The sequence below is a fragment of the Symphodus melops genome (assembly GCF_947650265.1).
Source record: "Symphodus melops genome assembly, chromosome: 22".
Lineage (NCBI taxonomy): Eukaryota > Metazoa > Chordata > Actinopteri > Labriformes > Labridae > Symphodus > Symphodus melops.
In genome coordinates, this window is record NC_136712.1 from 4,226,928 (window position 1) to 4,242,702 (window position 15,775).

Genomic DNA, 15,775 nt, shown 5'->3' on the forward strand with positions numbered 1-15,775 from the left:
CAGCTCTCAGTTTCTCCTAGAATAGACAATCATATTTCACTTTCTCTTCAATTTGACCCGGGGGTTAAACACTGCAGATGTGTCCATCAAGAGGGTTTTTACAGAACAAAAATACCATCTGAATAATCACACATACTTCTACTGAAAGGCATATAAGGGGAGTACACTTAGATTTTGATTGGCTGAACGACTTGTTTGCCAATCCTTCTTTGTGACTTGATCGTCTTTTAGGCAAAGGCTCTTGAACATCTAATGATGTTTTTTATGAATGAGCCAATAGTCTTTAACATATGGCCAACGTGAACATAAATAATTCTGTGATCTTTGTCTTTGTCTCTGCCCAACAGCCGAGCGATCTGAGGAAACACCGGAGAAAGGTGCGCACATTTTCAGCAGCTTTAACCTTTAACGTTTTCAAATACAACATAACCCTTTAACACAGTGCGATAATATGGTTGCAGTAATGACACTCAGATCAAAAAAATAGACGGTTTGCCAGCACCACAGGTCATGTTTGATGTCCCGTTCTTCCCCCTTCGTCCCGCAGATAGCGGCGGTGGATGAGGACGGGCGCGAGGACAAGGCGACCATCAAGTGCGAGACGTCTCCCCCGCCCACGCCTCGCACCGTCCGAATGACACACACACTGCCAGCCTCATCGCACAACGACGCACGAGGGTAAGAGTCGACTGTACAAACACTACTCAAAGAACAATGGGATCTGATTTTGTACAAACAGTATTTGGTTTCTTGGACGTTCATTCTTATTATATTTTATCGTCTGAATTTTGCTTAAAGTAGGCCGTGTTATCTCTGCCTTTTTCTCAGTGTCCTGGACCAAATATGATACTTTACTGCCCATTTAAAAAGCTTCCAATTTTGCAAGAGTATTGCCATGACTTTTTTTTTTTTTTTTAGCACTAGCAGAGACAATCTGGGTGCTTTTTTATTCTTAAATCATCAGCTGCCACAACTAAATACAACTGATGATAAATGCGACCCCAAAACTTAAGAGAAAGATTTGACTGTTTTCCTTTGCAGAAGCAAATGTAAAACTTTGCAAAACCTATGAAAAAATGATGAAAAGAAGCTATGAAACGACTTTTTAAATTGCATTTCATTCGTGTGCCTATGTCATCAGGATTGTAGCCTCTATGGAGGCTGATGCTAGCGCACTGAGCAGCGTAGCCAGCAGCTCGGACTCCCTCAGCAAACAACCGAAGAAGAAGGGCATCAAATCCTCCATCGGGCGTCTATTTGGAAAGAAAGAGAAAGGCAGAATGGGACATCTAGCACACAGACACGTCATGCTAGATCCTCAAGGTGGGCGATGGAAACATGCCATGCTTATTTTCTGCCCATCAGTAATATCTAAAATGTGTTGATTTCCTGAAAAAACAAAACAAAAGGTGACACTTGTTTCCTGATCTTTCAGCGACCATGATGGACCAGGACATGGCGGGCCAGGACATGGGGATGGGCAAGCTGGGAACTCAGGCTGAGAAGGACCGCAGGTTGAAAAAGAAGTAAGCTTTGTCCAAAGAGCACATCAAGTAGTCGTCATGAAATCAGAATCACACCCTAACCTCCAAACACTCCCTTGGTAGGGCCTTCTTACACACGGATAAAGTTGAATATCTCAGCTTCTATAAATGGCCATATTAAGTTCATGGCCATATTTAAGGAAGCACTGTGTGTAAGTCGTATAGCTGTATGTTCACAAAGAGAGAGGCAATAACCTCCACCTCTCCCTGTGTTTACCTTTAGCTCTCTGCCTCTATAAAAGCTATGGCTGTATTGTATGTCATAACATAGCCCACACTGAGAGCAGGATCAATATAAAGCAGAGCTGGATCAGCCTCACTGTTTTCAGTCGCAGAGCTAAAGTCAGACTATTGATCCATGTTGAAAAGCCAATTCATCTCATAAAGCTACTTTGTGGATGTGGAAGCTTTTCACCATAATCACAGAGCAGCCATTTTCCTCTGATATCGCTCTTGTTGGGAAGTTATAAAGCGGGTTTGATGTCGTCCTGCTGTTTTCCAGGTTTTCAGTTTTGCAAAAAATGTTGGGAAGTCTTTTATTTCACTGCTTCCTGTTTGATCAGACACTAAAAAAAAGAGTGAATAATAAGGTTCTTAAAGTACAATCAGACAAATTTCATGGTAAAACATTAAAACAATTACCACTGTGAGACAATAGCTAACGTTGCCATGTAACCACTGAGCTAACATAGTTACATAATACATTATATATTGTATAGTAACATTAAACAATTAAATGCTAACATGACTTTCTAAAACTAGCACGTTTTTTTAACCTGAAATAGGCCTACTGTTATATATTCCCCAGATTGTAATATTAGGCTAATTAATCTTTTTAGTTAGTGACCAGTCTTTTACAGCTGTGAAATATTAACATTTGTTGCGTTCATATACCTTGTAGCCTGAACAAAGCACTACAATATTATAGCAACATTTAAGCTTCCCACACTTGATGTGATTAGAGAAGAAAATGGGCGCTATGCATTATCGTAAAAAAACAAACAGCTTTACTAACACACAGAGCCTATAGGTTACTACGTACACTTACAGGTCAGGTGTATTCTACGCGACAGGAAAAGGTGGAACCCATTGCAAAAAAAAAAAAACATCTTTCAAAGAAGTGTTGCAGATTGTTTGTTTTTGTGTGTGCGTGTGTGTGTGTGTGCATTTGCCATGCCCCGGTGCCAAATGATGAATGTCATTTGCTCGAAGTGCACATTGAGTTGTCATGACGACTAACTTTGCCTCCCATGTAGTCGGTCGATAGCGAGTATCGGTTGTTGTTTGTTGACAAATGTGTTGTTTCTCTTCCACTGCACTGACTTCTTCATAGCAGTGTCCAGGATTAAGGCCTCACCACCACCTTGCATCTTGGCGCCTTCTCCTCCTCCTCCTCCTCCTCCACACTGCATGCCATTGTTAAGCTGCCTGCAATATTTCCATTTCAGCATCTTGACCGATCAATACCGCTGTGGTTCCATTGTTTGTTTGTTTTTTTTTTCCTTTTGAGAGGTGTACCGACAATGTATCTGAATGTAACAGAGCATTTGAATGTAAGGTTGTGTTTTGGTGCATTTCTCATTTCCTCTGCTGCACGAGATGTGATCAAGACTGCATTGTAGAAGACGACAATTTTTTGACCGGTCTACAGATGCTCCTGTAAACGAATGTCCTCCATTGTGAGATAAATGTGCGTGAATGTGTGTATCTTTTATTGCCTTTTTAACTCATTAACATTTTGTGTACTTTTGTCTCCCCGTTGCTCTCTCTCTCTCTCTCCCCCTTCTTTGCTCTCTTACTCTCTCCTCTTCTTCCCCCTTCCTCTCCCTCTCATCATCCTTTGACTCTAACAAAGCGGGTAAGTTGTGAGGAAGTATAACTGACCTCCTGGAAATGACTATTGTTTCAGCCATGATTGCCCTGTCTGCCATCTCTCCTGTCTGTCCGCCACCATCCGTCCTCTCCTGAAAAGACCAGTGCCAAAGCTGATGTTTTATATCTATCTATCTATCTATCCTTCCTTCATGGCTGTTACTGACGCCATTGCGCTCTCTCTTTCTTTTCCCATTTACCATCTGAAGACGTTTCTTCCCCCCTTTTACAGTTCAATGGCAGCTGCATCCATGGCTGGAGAGAGAATGTGCCGCCCGCTAAAACTGGGGCCCAATTTTCACACCTGGAATGTCTTCCTCTCCTTTTTATGTGTCTTCTTTCTATTTGTGTGAAATAACCAGCTGCACCATCTGGTTATGGGAACGTCAAAATGTTCTTTTTTTTCTTTGTATGATTTGCCATAACTGTTTCCTTACTTCCCTTTTCCCCCAGCTATGTTCAGTGGATGTATTTTTCTCCATGCATTTGAACCTGACCTGAACATAAACCATGAGCTATCTCCCCATGTGCTGGATAGATAAGACAGCGAATGTAATGGTTGTGTTCTTGGATGAACACATTTCCTCTATGTATGCTGTGTTTAAGCGCCCTTTCACTGTACTGAGGCCTTCAACGCTACTTGTGCTTTGTTTCTTACCAAGCCCACTCTCTCTGTCAAGTTATTTGGCGATACTTCAGGGAATGTTTGTTTACTCAGAGTTTGTGTTTTGAATTGTGTTCACTAAATTTGATAAAAACTGTATTGTGTTTGGTGTGTGGATGTGAGTAACGAGTGTGTTCCTTGGTCCCGTTTGTCCGGCATTTTCAGGCTGTTTATGAGTTTTTCTGTCTCGCCGAGTGTGGGAGGATTCAGTTCAATACAAAGAGCTCTGTGCACAACAAGCAAAGAGCACCTTTTGTTGCTTTTTTGTCAATAAGACAGGTACATGAGGTACAACGTGCTGAATAAAGTGGCATCATTGCCTCATGCAGCTCTCAAAACAAATCGCCCGCTACATGTGCTTCTCTTAAAACAAGAACACACAGTTGAGAACAGCCCTGAAAATGAAAGTTTCCTTCTAAAATATGATTCATCATGATTTAAAAACGGCATTAAAAAGTATAAGAACCTGAACCTATAAGAATCTGAGCAGCTGAACAGGGCAGGTAAATTTGCTTACATTAGCAATTTAGCATCCAGATTCAGCAGGTTCTGAATGTACAGTAGCACCGAGGCTTTCAGGTGCATGAGTGCACGCAGAGAGCAATGCAGCGCGAGGATCTTCTGACTGTTTCCTCTAAATGTTTTAACAGTTTCCTGCAACATCTGAATCCAGATCTGCAGTGACAGAGCAGCCTGGGGTTAATGTAATGTATTTATTTTGTAGAGTAGTGTAGTTACATCATCCCAAATGCATTTAGCGATGTTCAAACACAAACAAATAGATGGCCATCATTAGTTTTAATGTAACAGGGAATTAATTTTGCAGTCTTGATATGTCAAACAGAAAGTCAGAATTCTGTTCATGTTAGCTAATGTTGCTTTTGGTTATTTGTTCAATTAACAAAATTACTCTTTTTTTATTTTTTTAACCTAAATAACCTAAATCTAACTCAGTTCCTTTAGTTTCTTAGTATGTTTTCACCTATTTAACCCTAACCCAAGGAAAGTTATTCATTGGCATTCTTGGTTATTTCCCAGTAAAGACAACTCCCATGATTCCACACTACTTCAAATCATCATCAAACTACTAAAACAAATTAAATAAAGTTAAGGAACAGTAAGCTTCAATAATAAAATTGGGTGTGAAGTAATAATCTCACGGTCCATTTCTAGAGGGAGGCCTGAATTTCATTATAGTGACACATAGTTTAGAATTTGATTAATCTTCTCGAGAACAAATTAAATTCCTTTTTTTTTTTTTTACATATACAGTATTTAACCCCTTTTTCGAGGTCAAACATGGACATTTAATCGCTATAGGATTGGACGTAGTGACATTTGTAGAAAAATCAAATCGGTCAAGTGGTCGTGCTTTTCCAACCAAAACTAAACCTCCCATTTCTTTGTAATTTACCTGCAATTCTAGCCTACCTATAATTAAAATCAGAGCACTGAGAGGATGTTTACATTCAGAGCACACAGGGCTGGAGCTTTCTACGAACAGTAATTTGAAGAATAGAAATCCTGTAGGTATACTACATGTTCTAATGCAAAACATTGGGATTAGAGATTTAGGATTGCTGTGGCAGCAAAGAGATGAATGAATGATGAATCTCTTTTCGTGTACAAGCTTGACCGGGAGATAAAATGCGTATGAGTACTCTTCTGTTATGTACTATACACACAGAGATCCAACACTGTCTGTTGCTCCAAGGGAACAAGTGTGCATGTGCGAGGATGTGAGAGAGTGTTCTTTTATCAGTGGGAGTAAATGTGTTTATTGTGATGTACAAATTCATTTGTTCATACATGGTCTCCTCTGTCCCCGCCTCCAGACATGAGCTGTTGGAGGAGGCCAGGAGAAAGGGTTTACCTTTCGCCCAATGGGACGGTCCTACTGTTGTAGCGTGGCTGGAGGTACGAAGTCACCATCTTAGCAAGACTTTTTTTTTGTGTGGTGATTTCCAAAGCAAATATAGGCAACCGGGCAGGTATTAGCTTCACTTTTACAACTCTTATGCTTTCTGTTTACTTGCCCCACATCCTGTATCCTCGCAGATTTCCATGTTTGCATATAACACAAAGAATATTTTAAACAAAAGGAAACTAGACTAAATGATTTCAATGTGCCTCTGCAAGTGTGTTATCTAAGGTATGTAAAGTATTTAAAAATGTAATGCACACTGTCTTACTTATTTATTGGCAATATATTGGTACGAAATAATTACTAGGTATTTCATTGCAAGTTAGAAAGTGTGCAGGAGTTAGCTTACAATTCTCCTATTGGCTGCTTTATGAAATATCTGTGCAAAGAATTTATTTACAATTTATTTCTATCAAAAAGAATATGCCTTGAACAAACCACTAGCAGCCTATTGCTGCTAAAAAGTCAGTATGGCTTCTAACCCTACTTTCAATCTGGTTCTCCTCCTCTCTGGTTTTTCTCTGTGTGGTAAAGCTGTGGTTGGGAATGCCGGCCTGGTACGTGGCAGCGTGTCGTGCCAACGTGAAGAGTGGGGCCATAATGTCAGCGCTCTCCGACACTGAAATCCAGAGGGAGATCGGTATCAGTAACCCTCTGCACCGGCTCAAACTCCGCCTGGCCATCCAGGAAATGGTCTCCCTCACCAGCCCATCGGCCCCGCCCACCTCCAGAACCGTGAGTTGGACATACAAATATAGGAACATAGATGCAGGCTGGAATTGTTATTGAACAAACAAATGATTCATATGGAGAAAGATGATGGATAACAGACGATATCCTGTGTCCATAAATATAAAGTTGGCACGAACAGCTGCTAGATTAGCAAGAAAGAAACTAGCCTAGCTTCTCTTGAAAGAAATAAAAAGTAGTTTCCAACTTCAAAAACATTAAAAACTATAAATAAACAAAGGATTGATTAACATGTTCATGGTACGCTCAAGAGATTTCACAAAGCATAAACTTATATGATAAGCTAACATGTGCTAAGCTAACAGGCTACTTGTAAGAATTCCATACTGTTGAAAGTTGTAAAAAAATAAATCTCAAAAGAAAATGATCTAATTTCTCAACATAAACAGTTCCCCTGTGAATAAAAAGGTTTAGCAATGCCAGCATGCTAATCCTGTTTATTTTCTCTGACTTCATCAACTGTTATTAAGTCAGAATTGTTTATTTATAATAAAGTACATAATTTCTGCCTCCAGAACAGCTCTGACAATGTTTGTATCACTAAATGGTATCGCTGCTTACATTCACAACGCCTCCACACATGGGTGACATGTGTGTTGGGAGGATGACGGCAAGCCAACGATTAGCAAACAAAGCCATTAGCCATCAACACGTTTGAGCTATTTAAAAACAACATGTACAAACTGTAGTCTTTGAGATAATAACGGGAATATTACAAAGGGAGTCAGAGTTTGTGAAAGCTTCTCTGGTTATTCCATGCACACATTTGCTTTCATAACTCCACGTTGTCATGGCAACTGCATACGGCCCTCTAAGGACTATGCTGTTCCTTAATGATAGAGACGGTTCACACTGTAGGGCAAGGACTAAACTGCTTTGTACTGAAGGTACACATTCACAAACAATGCAGGCTATACATCACACAGACACGAGAAGTCATGTGCTGGTAAATTAACCCAGCTGAGAATATTCATCCATTTTTTTTAAGTCTCTGTACAATGCTATCTATGCATGCTGCAGTCATAACTCACAAGTTCTTGCACTTTTTCTGTCTTCTACTGTTTTGGATAAAACTTGCAGCATGCCTCTATACTTCCCTTTCTCTTCCACGTTCACCCCGCCCTCTCACGGTGCAATTAGCTCCACTTCCACACCTCATAAACCTTCATTACACAGCATGCAACTTCCACACGTCCCATTACAAACTTCGCCAGCTGTGACCACCTGTTCTCACAGGGGGGAAAAAAACGTACACTTCATAAATCGGGTGGGATGTGTACATGGAGCAGAAAAAAAGATAGAGGGGAAGATTTAGTCGTCTTTAAATGGCTGTTAAAGTATTACATCCTGTGCTTATTTAATAGATTAAGGCAAATATCGTAAGTTGCGGTACGACATGTTTTTTTTTTCTAAAACATAAGCAGATAAAACATTCATGTTTTGCATGATTAGATCCACTGTGGAGTCATGTGAGTGAGCTGCCCGTTAGTTTAAGATGGAGAGGGATGCTTACTGTGTGGTTTTGTGTTTGTCGGTGTCGCTGGTACTAATTTATTTGGTGTCCTTGTTGTGCATGACGTCGACCTTCTTACTGCTGTACTGTATGCTCAAACATGGATGTTCTGTGTTGTACTGTGTGTTGTGTTTTGTTTTTTTTTGTCCTTTCCACACGCCCCTGGACCCCTGGCGGGTTCGGAGACAGTTCATGATCTGACTGTGATGCTATAAAACTATTGGCTTACAGTGGTGCTGCTCTTCTTCTTTAACACTGCTTGCCCCTCCTGCCGGACCTCTACTACCAACCCCGCTGCTGCTGCTGCTGCTCCTCCTCTGTCTCTCGGGCTCTGGCCCCTTTTAGCCGTCAGGCAATGTATGGGTGACCCATGAGGAGATGGAGACCATGGCAGCCCCTTCCAAAACGGTCAGTCCCCTTGTGTCCTTTTCTTGCCACCTTTGTCTGTCTGTGTCAGTCATGTGTGTCGGACTGTGAGGGGAGAGCTGGGTGGTGGCTGATGCATCATTTAACATCTCTCCTGCTCTGTGAACCTTTTCTGACACTTAATTTGAACTGGTTTGAACCTGTTAATGATGCTGATAATGTCTTTGTTAAGGTTAGAGTCGGTTTTCACTGAGTTCAGACTGTTTAAACTGTGACTAAAATACCAACTAAAATGTCACCGCTCACTCGATCTGAGCAGAAAAAGAAGTCAGCCAGATGGATTAATCTCCAATAACAAATGCAGAATCTAAAGATACAAGACTTGAGGGGTAGAAAGTTTCCACTACCTGCAGTAGCTAGAATTTCAATGTCAAATTGTGTTTCAGCCGATTTGTGTTAATGCTGGATGAAAAATCATGTAGTGGATGAAAGAGGGGGAGTGAGGAAGCCCCGCCTCCCCAAAGCGAGCCGTTTTCCCCCCAGAAGCTTTCTTGTGATCAGATGATAGCTGATGTGTTTCTAGATTAAATATGGATGGATGTTGGGTGCAGCCTATAAACTTTTAAATCATTGTCAAAGTGTTTCAAGCTATGTGTGTGTGTGTCTGTATTCCAATGTGACACATTTTATTTACGTGATATTTCATGACGGTAACAAGCTTGTAACTCTATCACCCCATAGAAGTACAAAAGATTCTCAATTATGCCAATTTCACACGTCTTCGTTGACAAATGTCTGCTCATCTTACCACGATATTTCCCCGCTCTAGGATATTACTCGGAATGCTCTGACCCTGTCTGATCTTTTTCCCCGAATAAAATCCAGCCAATATTATGCAAGTCACAACAGATGTGCTTAATAGAATAATCCGGCTTCCGCTGCGATAAAGCTCAAAGTCAAAATTTAGGCACTTTTTTTCCCCTCTCGCTTCCAAACTTAAATGCAAACTGCCACGGCCCAGGCAGCATCTGAGGATCCGCCTGGAGATAAATTCACACGCCGTTTAGAGTCAAACCCTTTTTTTTTTTTTACTTTTAACTTGCTCAGCTGTGACTTGGAGTAGCCTTTAGCATCGTGTAAGATGTGCGCGCTTCGTTCAGGGTTTGTACAAAAATGAAGCAAGGGCTGAAAATGAAACTCGATCTGGCTTCCTCTTGGATGACGGAACTCCAAAACCCTGACTTTGGCAAATCTCTCCATTCAGCAGGACCTTCGTTTGACCCTTTTGATCGAAAGAGTGGAGAATCAAACTGTGTCATCCTGCACTCTGCTGGGTTTATCAGTAGAGTTGATTTAATTGCATCACATCATGGATGCAGCTGCAGGACTATCAGACAGTGATGACACTTGGTTGTCTCTCATAAATGTTGTTCTTTATGTTCCGATCAGAAGTCACAGTCTGAAGAGGGGAGCTGGGCACAGGTAAGAAATGAAAAACGTCTGCAGTTCTTGAGTTCTTAAAGATAATCTGATAAATTGCTGTTTTTTTTTTAAAGCGTGTTTTCTGAGTGAGGTTCTGCGTGTATGTTCTCTCTCAGACTCTCGCTTACGGAGATATGAACCATGAGTGGATAGGGAACGAGTGGCTGCCCAGTCTAGGACTACCTCAGTACCGCAGCTACTTCATGGAGTGCCTGGTGGACGCACGCATGCTGGACCACCTCACCAAGAAGGACCTGAGGGTACACCTCAAAATGGTGGACAGCTTCCACAGGTAGTGAGCCGCGGACAATTCAGTCCACCATTTCTTTTAGAGGACGATGGTCACTTTGATTGTGGCCCTACAAGTTGAAGTATTTCATTTGATTCTGTAGTTGTTTTATTAATGGGTGTGTTTATGTTGGCGAATTGTTATAACTGCTTGTGTATGTGTTTTTTTTTTGTGAAACTAGAACAAGTTTACAGTATGGGATCATGGGTCTGAAGAAGCTCAACTACGACAGGAAAGAACTGGAGAGACGCAGGGAGCACAGTCAGCACGAGATGAGAGGTACGAGCACCGAGAATCAAAACTAACCAGCATTAAAAAAAAACAACCAAGACAAGATGCTCCTGTAGATTTAAAAAAAAAAAACGGCACTGGTGTTTCTGCAGACGTGCTTGTGTGGAGTAACGAGCGGGTCATCCGCTGGGTGCAGAGTATAGGCCTGAGGGACTACGCTAACATCCTGCTAGAGAGCGGCGTGCACGGCGCGCTGGTCGCCTTGGACGACAACTTCGACTACAGCAGTCTGGCTCTGCTCCTCCAGATCCCCAACCAAAGCACTCAGGTACTTCAGCTTCTCCATCGCCCAGTTAGAACAACCGAGGCTTTGCAGCGCAGACGCTCAAATTCTAAGATATTCTGAATATTAGAATTTTTACTGACACTGTTGATCCTACAGGAACAATGACAACAATTGTATTGTGTAAAATCTATATTTAGAAGCTATTTTTAGATCATTACTGACGAACAGATTTCTTGGCAGAAGAACTTAAGCTTCCTTAAACTCAGAATTCCACACGGCAAGAAAAATGTCTGGATTTGAAAGTTGGACTCATGTTGTGGTGTTTTGCCAAACATGTGATGTTTGTCAGCAGTAGTCTAAATATAGCTTTGTTGCATTTCCAGACTGGATATAAACGCCACATTGTTCCGGCAAAGCGTTTGATAATTTTAGAGATTTTCTTTCGTCGTTCAAGCCGACTGTAAAGGTGTGCAGGAATATCATCAGTCACCAGCGTCAGTTTAAAGTCGAGGTGTGTCGGTCTCCGCCTTCAAAAAGCTGCTCGTATCTAAATCAGAACATGCAGATCAGCCAACTGTCACTCTGGCAGGCTGCCCCGTGAATGTTCACTGCTTATCTCCTCTATAATCAGGTAAAATGGATATGCAGCACGACTAGCGTAACGCGTCAGCTGCCTCTGCTACTGTCCTGCTAAAAATAGCCGTGTTGTCGTTGCTTCTCTTCTCCCTCAGGCACGTCAGATTCTGGAGCGGGAGTACAATAATCTGCTGGCTCTGGGCACCGACAGGAGACTAGATGAGGTGAGCTCAACTGTCAGCATGGTGAGCGACCTTTTACTGAGGTGAAATGTGGCGCACAGAGAAGGCTGTGATAGAGCACAGTATAACTAATAATGTCTAATAATGGTTCAACATATATACATCTTATTCTTCTTACATCTTACAGTTACTGTTATGTTTTAGCTGTGGGGAAAAAAGGCAGTTTAAGCGTGCTGTAAATCCTGCTAAGTCAGTGCCTTATATTTATTTGCAGTTAACACAAGTTCATGAACATTTGTTGTTGCTGTTTTTTCTTGAAAAAATTATCTTGAAATGTTTATATATCTGTATTTTTTATCTTTTATATATATTTTTAAAAATCTTTTTACTGGTAGTTTACACTGTGGTTTCAAAGAGAAATGTTTTTGTTTTGTTTTGTTTTATTATTATTATTATTATTATCCTGTATGTCCAGCACATGTTAAAAAATAGACAATAAAAAAGACTTTTTGACTTTCTGATCTATCGACCCATCAGTGTGAAGACAAAGACTTCAGAGGTCCATCGTGGAGGAGGCAGTTCCCTCCCCGAGACGTTCACGGCATCAGCATGATGCCCGGCTCAGCGGAGACGCTCCCTGCTGGATTCCGTCTCACCACAACATCCGGTCACTCTCGAAGACTGCCCCCTGATGGTGAGTGCCCGTCTTTGCACATCTCACAGATCTTTTTTTTTTTTCTTCTTTTTTTCCTTGTAAATGATTTTCTACAAAGTGGCTTTTAAAGGCAGCGCCAAAGCAAAGGTTGACTCCACCTGTTGCACGGGTGGGAGACAGCAGCACCCCTGAGCACAGGAGGAGGTGCTACTTTCTGCTGTGTTGTGACCTTGTCTCTTGTTCTCTCCGACTCTGTGACGGCTGCTCTGCAGTCCTCTATGAGGCGCTGGATGACAGTCCTGACGACATGTATTTGGATTGGTTTCAAGGTCAGATATGCCCCCTCTGAAGGCCCTGGGCTTGTTGGCCCTGCGTGTATTATGACTTCATAAACTCCCTCCTCTTCTCATGATCTCTGCCAACCACTGTCCTGCTGTATCTCTCCTCCTCTTCTTCCTCATGACTTCTCTCTTTCTCTACTAATCTTGAATCTCTCTGAAATTTAACTCCAAGGGTGTAGTTTTGCAGAGTTGCAAAATAGTTCCTCAGTCGCCCTGGTGGTAAAGCTAGAGGTACAAGTTATGGATTAGGAGCCATGCTTGCTGATTTAACCCTTGAAGTGATATTTGCATAAAGCAGCAAACAGAAAGTGGCTGAGCGGTGCTATGTAAGGTGGCCTGAATCAGGTTTACATAGGTGACAGTATTTCTCATCACCCTGCTGTTAAAAGAGGACACTGGCTGAATCAGGCTTTCATTCAAGGATAACTCTGGATTATTCAAGCTTGGATCACGTTCTTCTGTATAGGATGGATGAACACGCGCAATTAAGCAAAAATAACTCCGCTGATGAACTGAGTTTACTGCAGTTTGCTCATTCCTACAGTCTCAGAGTTAAAGCAAAGATCCACACTGATATGAAGGAGAACTATCCTTGGATAAATGCAGAGTGTATTGGAAATTGTGTTTTTGTTGTCTGGGTTGTTCTACATGACTGGAAATCATCCGACCGTGCTGATTTCACCCGGTGTTCTCCTCTAACAAGGTGCTCCCAGTGACGCTTACACAGCCTTCCTGTGTCCCTCTGTCTCTATTAACTGTGCTCCCTGGTCTGTGACGTCCAAAATACTCTCAAATCTCATTACCTGTGTTGTCCACTCTAAATGAAATCTTCCTCTAAGTTTGTGATTTAAGGCTTCGTCCTCTGAAGGTAAAAAATAAAACGATTCTGTTGTTTGAGGAAAGTGGGGGGGTTACCTCGCTCATCCCGTTGAGGACGTCTCACCTCATAGTGACAAGTGGAGGAATGGATTTAAAAAGGAGGAGTTTTAATATTTCTGCTTTAAAGTCTTTCCTTCTCACCGTCTCCCCCTACAGTCGGATCCTCTACAGTGCAGCGGCTGGACAGCTCCACGGTGAGAACCTATTCCTGCTGAGAGGAGGAGGAGAGGCCCCTTAAACTGTACGCTGTATGTAACACAACACCGTCTCTCGCTCTTAAAGTTTAGCTTTCCTCAGAGAAACTTAAAATAGATTATTGAATCAAAGGGGGGGGAATGGGATACAGGTTCAGGTTGTATCGGTTTGGCGAGCGTCTGCCGTGTTTCCGCCAGGCAGCTGAGATAAGGTGATACAAGACAGTGACGTGAGAAGCAAGGTGTGAGCTCTTAGCCATCTCATCCCGTAATTTTCCGTCCAAGAAAAACAAGTCACGGTCTGATCTGGGGAGAAGAAAAAAAACAAGCAGCTCCAAAAAAAACTCTGCATCCCTACATGGAGAACGTTAACACAGTTCATCTACGTGATTTGGATCGTTGAAGGCTCCTAAAAATAGGCCCCGTGAGTTCCATCCAGCCTGTACAGATTAAAGGGAGTTTGCCTTAGTTTCATTTCAAACGGTCTGTTTTGTGACTGCCAGGCGCAGAGAAGAAGACTCTGACTTGAGACACTTCCTGACGAGCTGCAGCACTGTGTCTGTGTTGTGAAAATTTCCACAAAATCAAAGAGAATACTGGATCCTGCTTTGCATATGTCGTATAGTATGAACAATGTTGTCGCCCAGGACGGGTGGATGTGGTCTCTGGGTCTGAAGCAGACTTTTAAAGCCCAGCGATAGCTTATATGCAATATGTAATATACTCTGACACCTGGTGTTTAAAACGGGTACTGCAGCCCAAATTCAAAGCATCCGCCCAAGAGAGGCTCGAGGCTCACATTGGTTGCCGTGTCAGGGAAAATGAAGCTTCAGTGTTTAGCTAGCTCCAGCATCTGTCTTTAAACCTTTCTGTGTTCTAACCTCGCTCGTGTTTCTGGTCGTGGAGCTTATTAGAAAAATCCAGAGGATTTTTAGGTTTTGTAGAATCAGTTATATTCAAAACAGTTTGCATGCCAGCTTTCATCGCTGCACTAACTGTTTAGTTCACCTTTTTTTTTTTTTTTGCAAAACAAGTAGCGTCCACAGCGGCTGTGTGGGGTTAAGCTGGTACCGGATGCGTTCTCTGGTCAAAACTAAAACAAACAAATCTGCACCAGAATCGAAACTTAAGAGGACTTAGTGGCTGCTCAATGTTGACAGAGACGTCTAAAGAGTATGTCTCCTTAATGTCTGACGATATAGTAATGTCATGTTATGGTTTAATTCAGTGGATATCTTACATATTGCAAACTTTACGCCCAGTCTATTCCAAAACGTGCAGAATAGTTTTAATGTCTTTGCAAGAATCGAAAATGCTACAAACTAAGCTGCTGCTGAGAAGAGGGTTCAGGATGGATCGCCTTAAAGAAATGATAATGATTCCCACCCCTTAAACGATATGTGAATCTGAAAGAGTAGTGCCTTTCATAGAAGGTTAAGGAAGAGTTTGTCTGTAGTTGTAGAAGTTTAGGAGTCTAGAACAGGGGAGTCAACTTTCAGGTCGAGGTCAGTATCAATGAAAACAACATCGCAGAACAAATCACAGCCTGGGTTAGAGGTTGAGTAGACAGAAAGATAGTAATATAAAGCTGTGACTGTGGGGTTATCATGTAAATTAAGGGACTGTAAGGGACGAGATAGAGGGGAGTACAAATAAAAGAGCTGTAAGGGTTTGATTCCGATGGGAAAAGTTTGCACCTGCAGAACCAGAATTCTTATGTTTCTGAGTTTGCTCATCCCATAGAGCGCCCTGCAGCCTGTTTCCAATACTTTCATCAGCTTTGTTTTTTTTTTTATACAAGTACACCCACACAGCAAAACTAAATAAATAAATAAAAAGGCAGACTACAGTACAAAGTTCAGCGAGAGCAAAGGGTTGAATTCTGGTACAGTACATCTGCGCTCGGATTGTATTAAACTATTTTCTGCACACAGAATGACTTTTTTTTAACCTTAGCTGCTGACTGCATTTATTTTTTCCTCTGTTGCAAGAATACATACAGCGTGTACATTTGCATAAAGGCGCCC

The 15,775-nt window shown here is 41.8% G+C and overlaps 2 protein-coding genes across 5 annotated transcripts in view; one reads left to right on the forward strand and one right to left on the reverse strand.

The window, feature by feature from the left end:
- Nucleotides 1-15,775, forward strand: part of ppfia2 (PTPRF interacting protein alpha 2) — a 130,322-nt gene that overhangs the window by 112,783 nt on the left and 1,764 nt on the right. For 2 of the 4 annotated variants that reach the window (XM_079335539.1, XM_079335541.1), the window contains 14 exons: nucleotides 348-377; nucleotides 548-678; nucleotides 1,142-1,323; nucleotides 1,436-1,526; nucleotides 5,916-5,997; nucleotides 6,539-6,739; nucleotides 8,613-8,675; nucleotides 10,083-10,115; nucleotides 10,232-10,407; nucleotides 10,586-10,683; nucleotides 10,788-10,963; nucleotides 11,653-11,721; nucleotides 12,217-12,373; nucleotides 13,711-13,802. In XM_079335539.1, coding sequence (XP_079191665.1) covers nucleotides 348-377; nucleotides 548-678; nucleotides 1,142-1,323; nucleotides 1,436-1,526; nucleotides 5,916-5,997; nucleotides 6,539-6,739; nucleotides 8,613-8,675; nucleotides 10,083-10,115; nucleotides 10,232-10,407; nucleotides 10,586-10,683; nucleotides 10,788-10,963; nucleotides 11,653-11,721; nucleotides 12,217-12,373; nucleotides 13,711-13,769 — 1,548 coding nt within the window. In that variant the 3' untranslated portion in view covers nucleotides 13,770-13,802. Of the gene's footprint in view, nucleotides 1-347; nucleotides 378-547; nucleotides 679-1,141; nucleotides 1,324-1,435; nucleotides 1,527-5,915; nucleotides 5,998-6,538; nucleotides 6,740-8,498; nucleotides 8,676-10,082; nucleotides 10,116-10,231; nucleotides 10,408-10,585; nucleotides 10,684-10,787; nucleotides 10,964-11,652; nucleotides 11,722-12,216; nucleotides 12,374-13,710; nucleotides 13,803-15,775 lie in introns of those variants that run through there. The other 2 variants (XM_079335540.1, XR_013778139.1) reach the window with 2 other exon arrangements.
- Nucleotides 1-15,775, reverse strand: part of acss3 (acyl-CoA synthetase short chain family member 3) — a 126,165-nt gene that overhangs the window by 37,994 nt on the left and 72,396 nt on the right. The gene's annotated exons all lie outside the window — the stretch shown is intronic.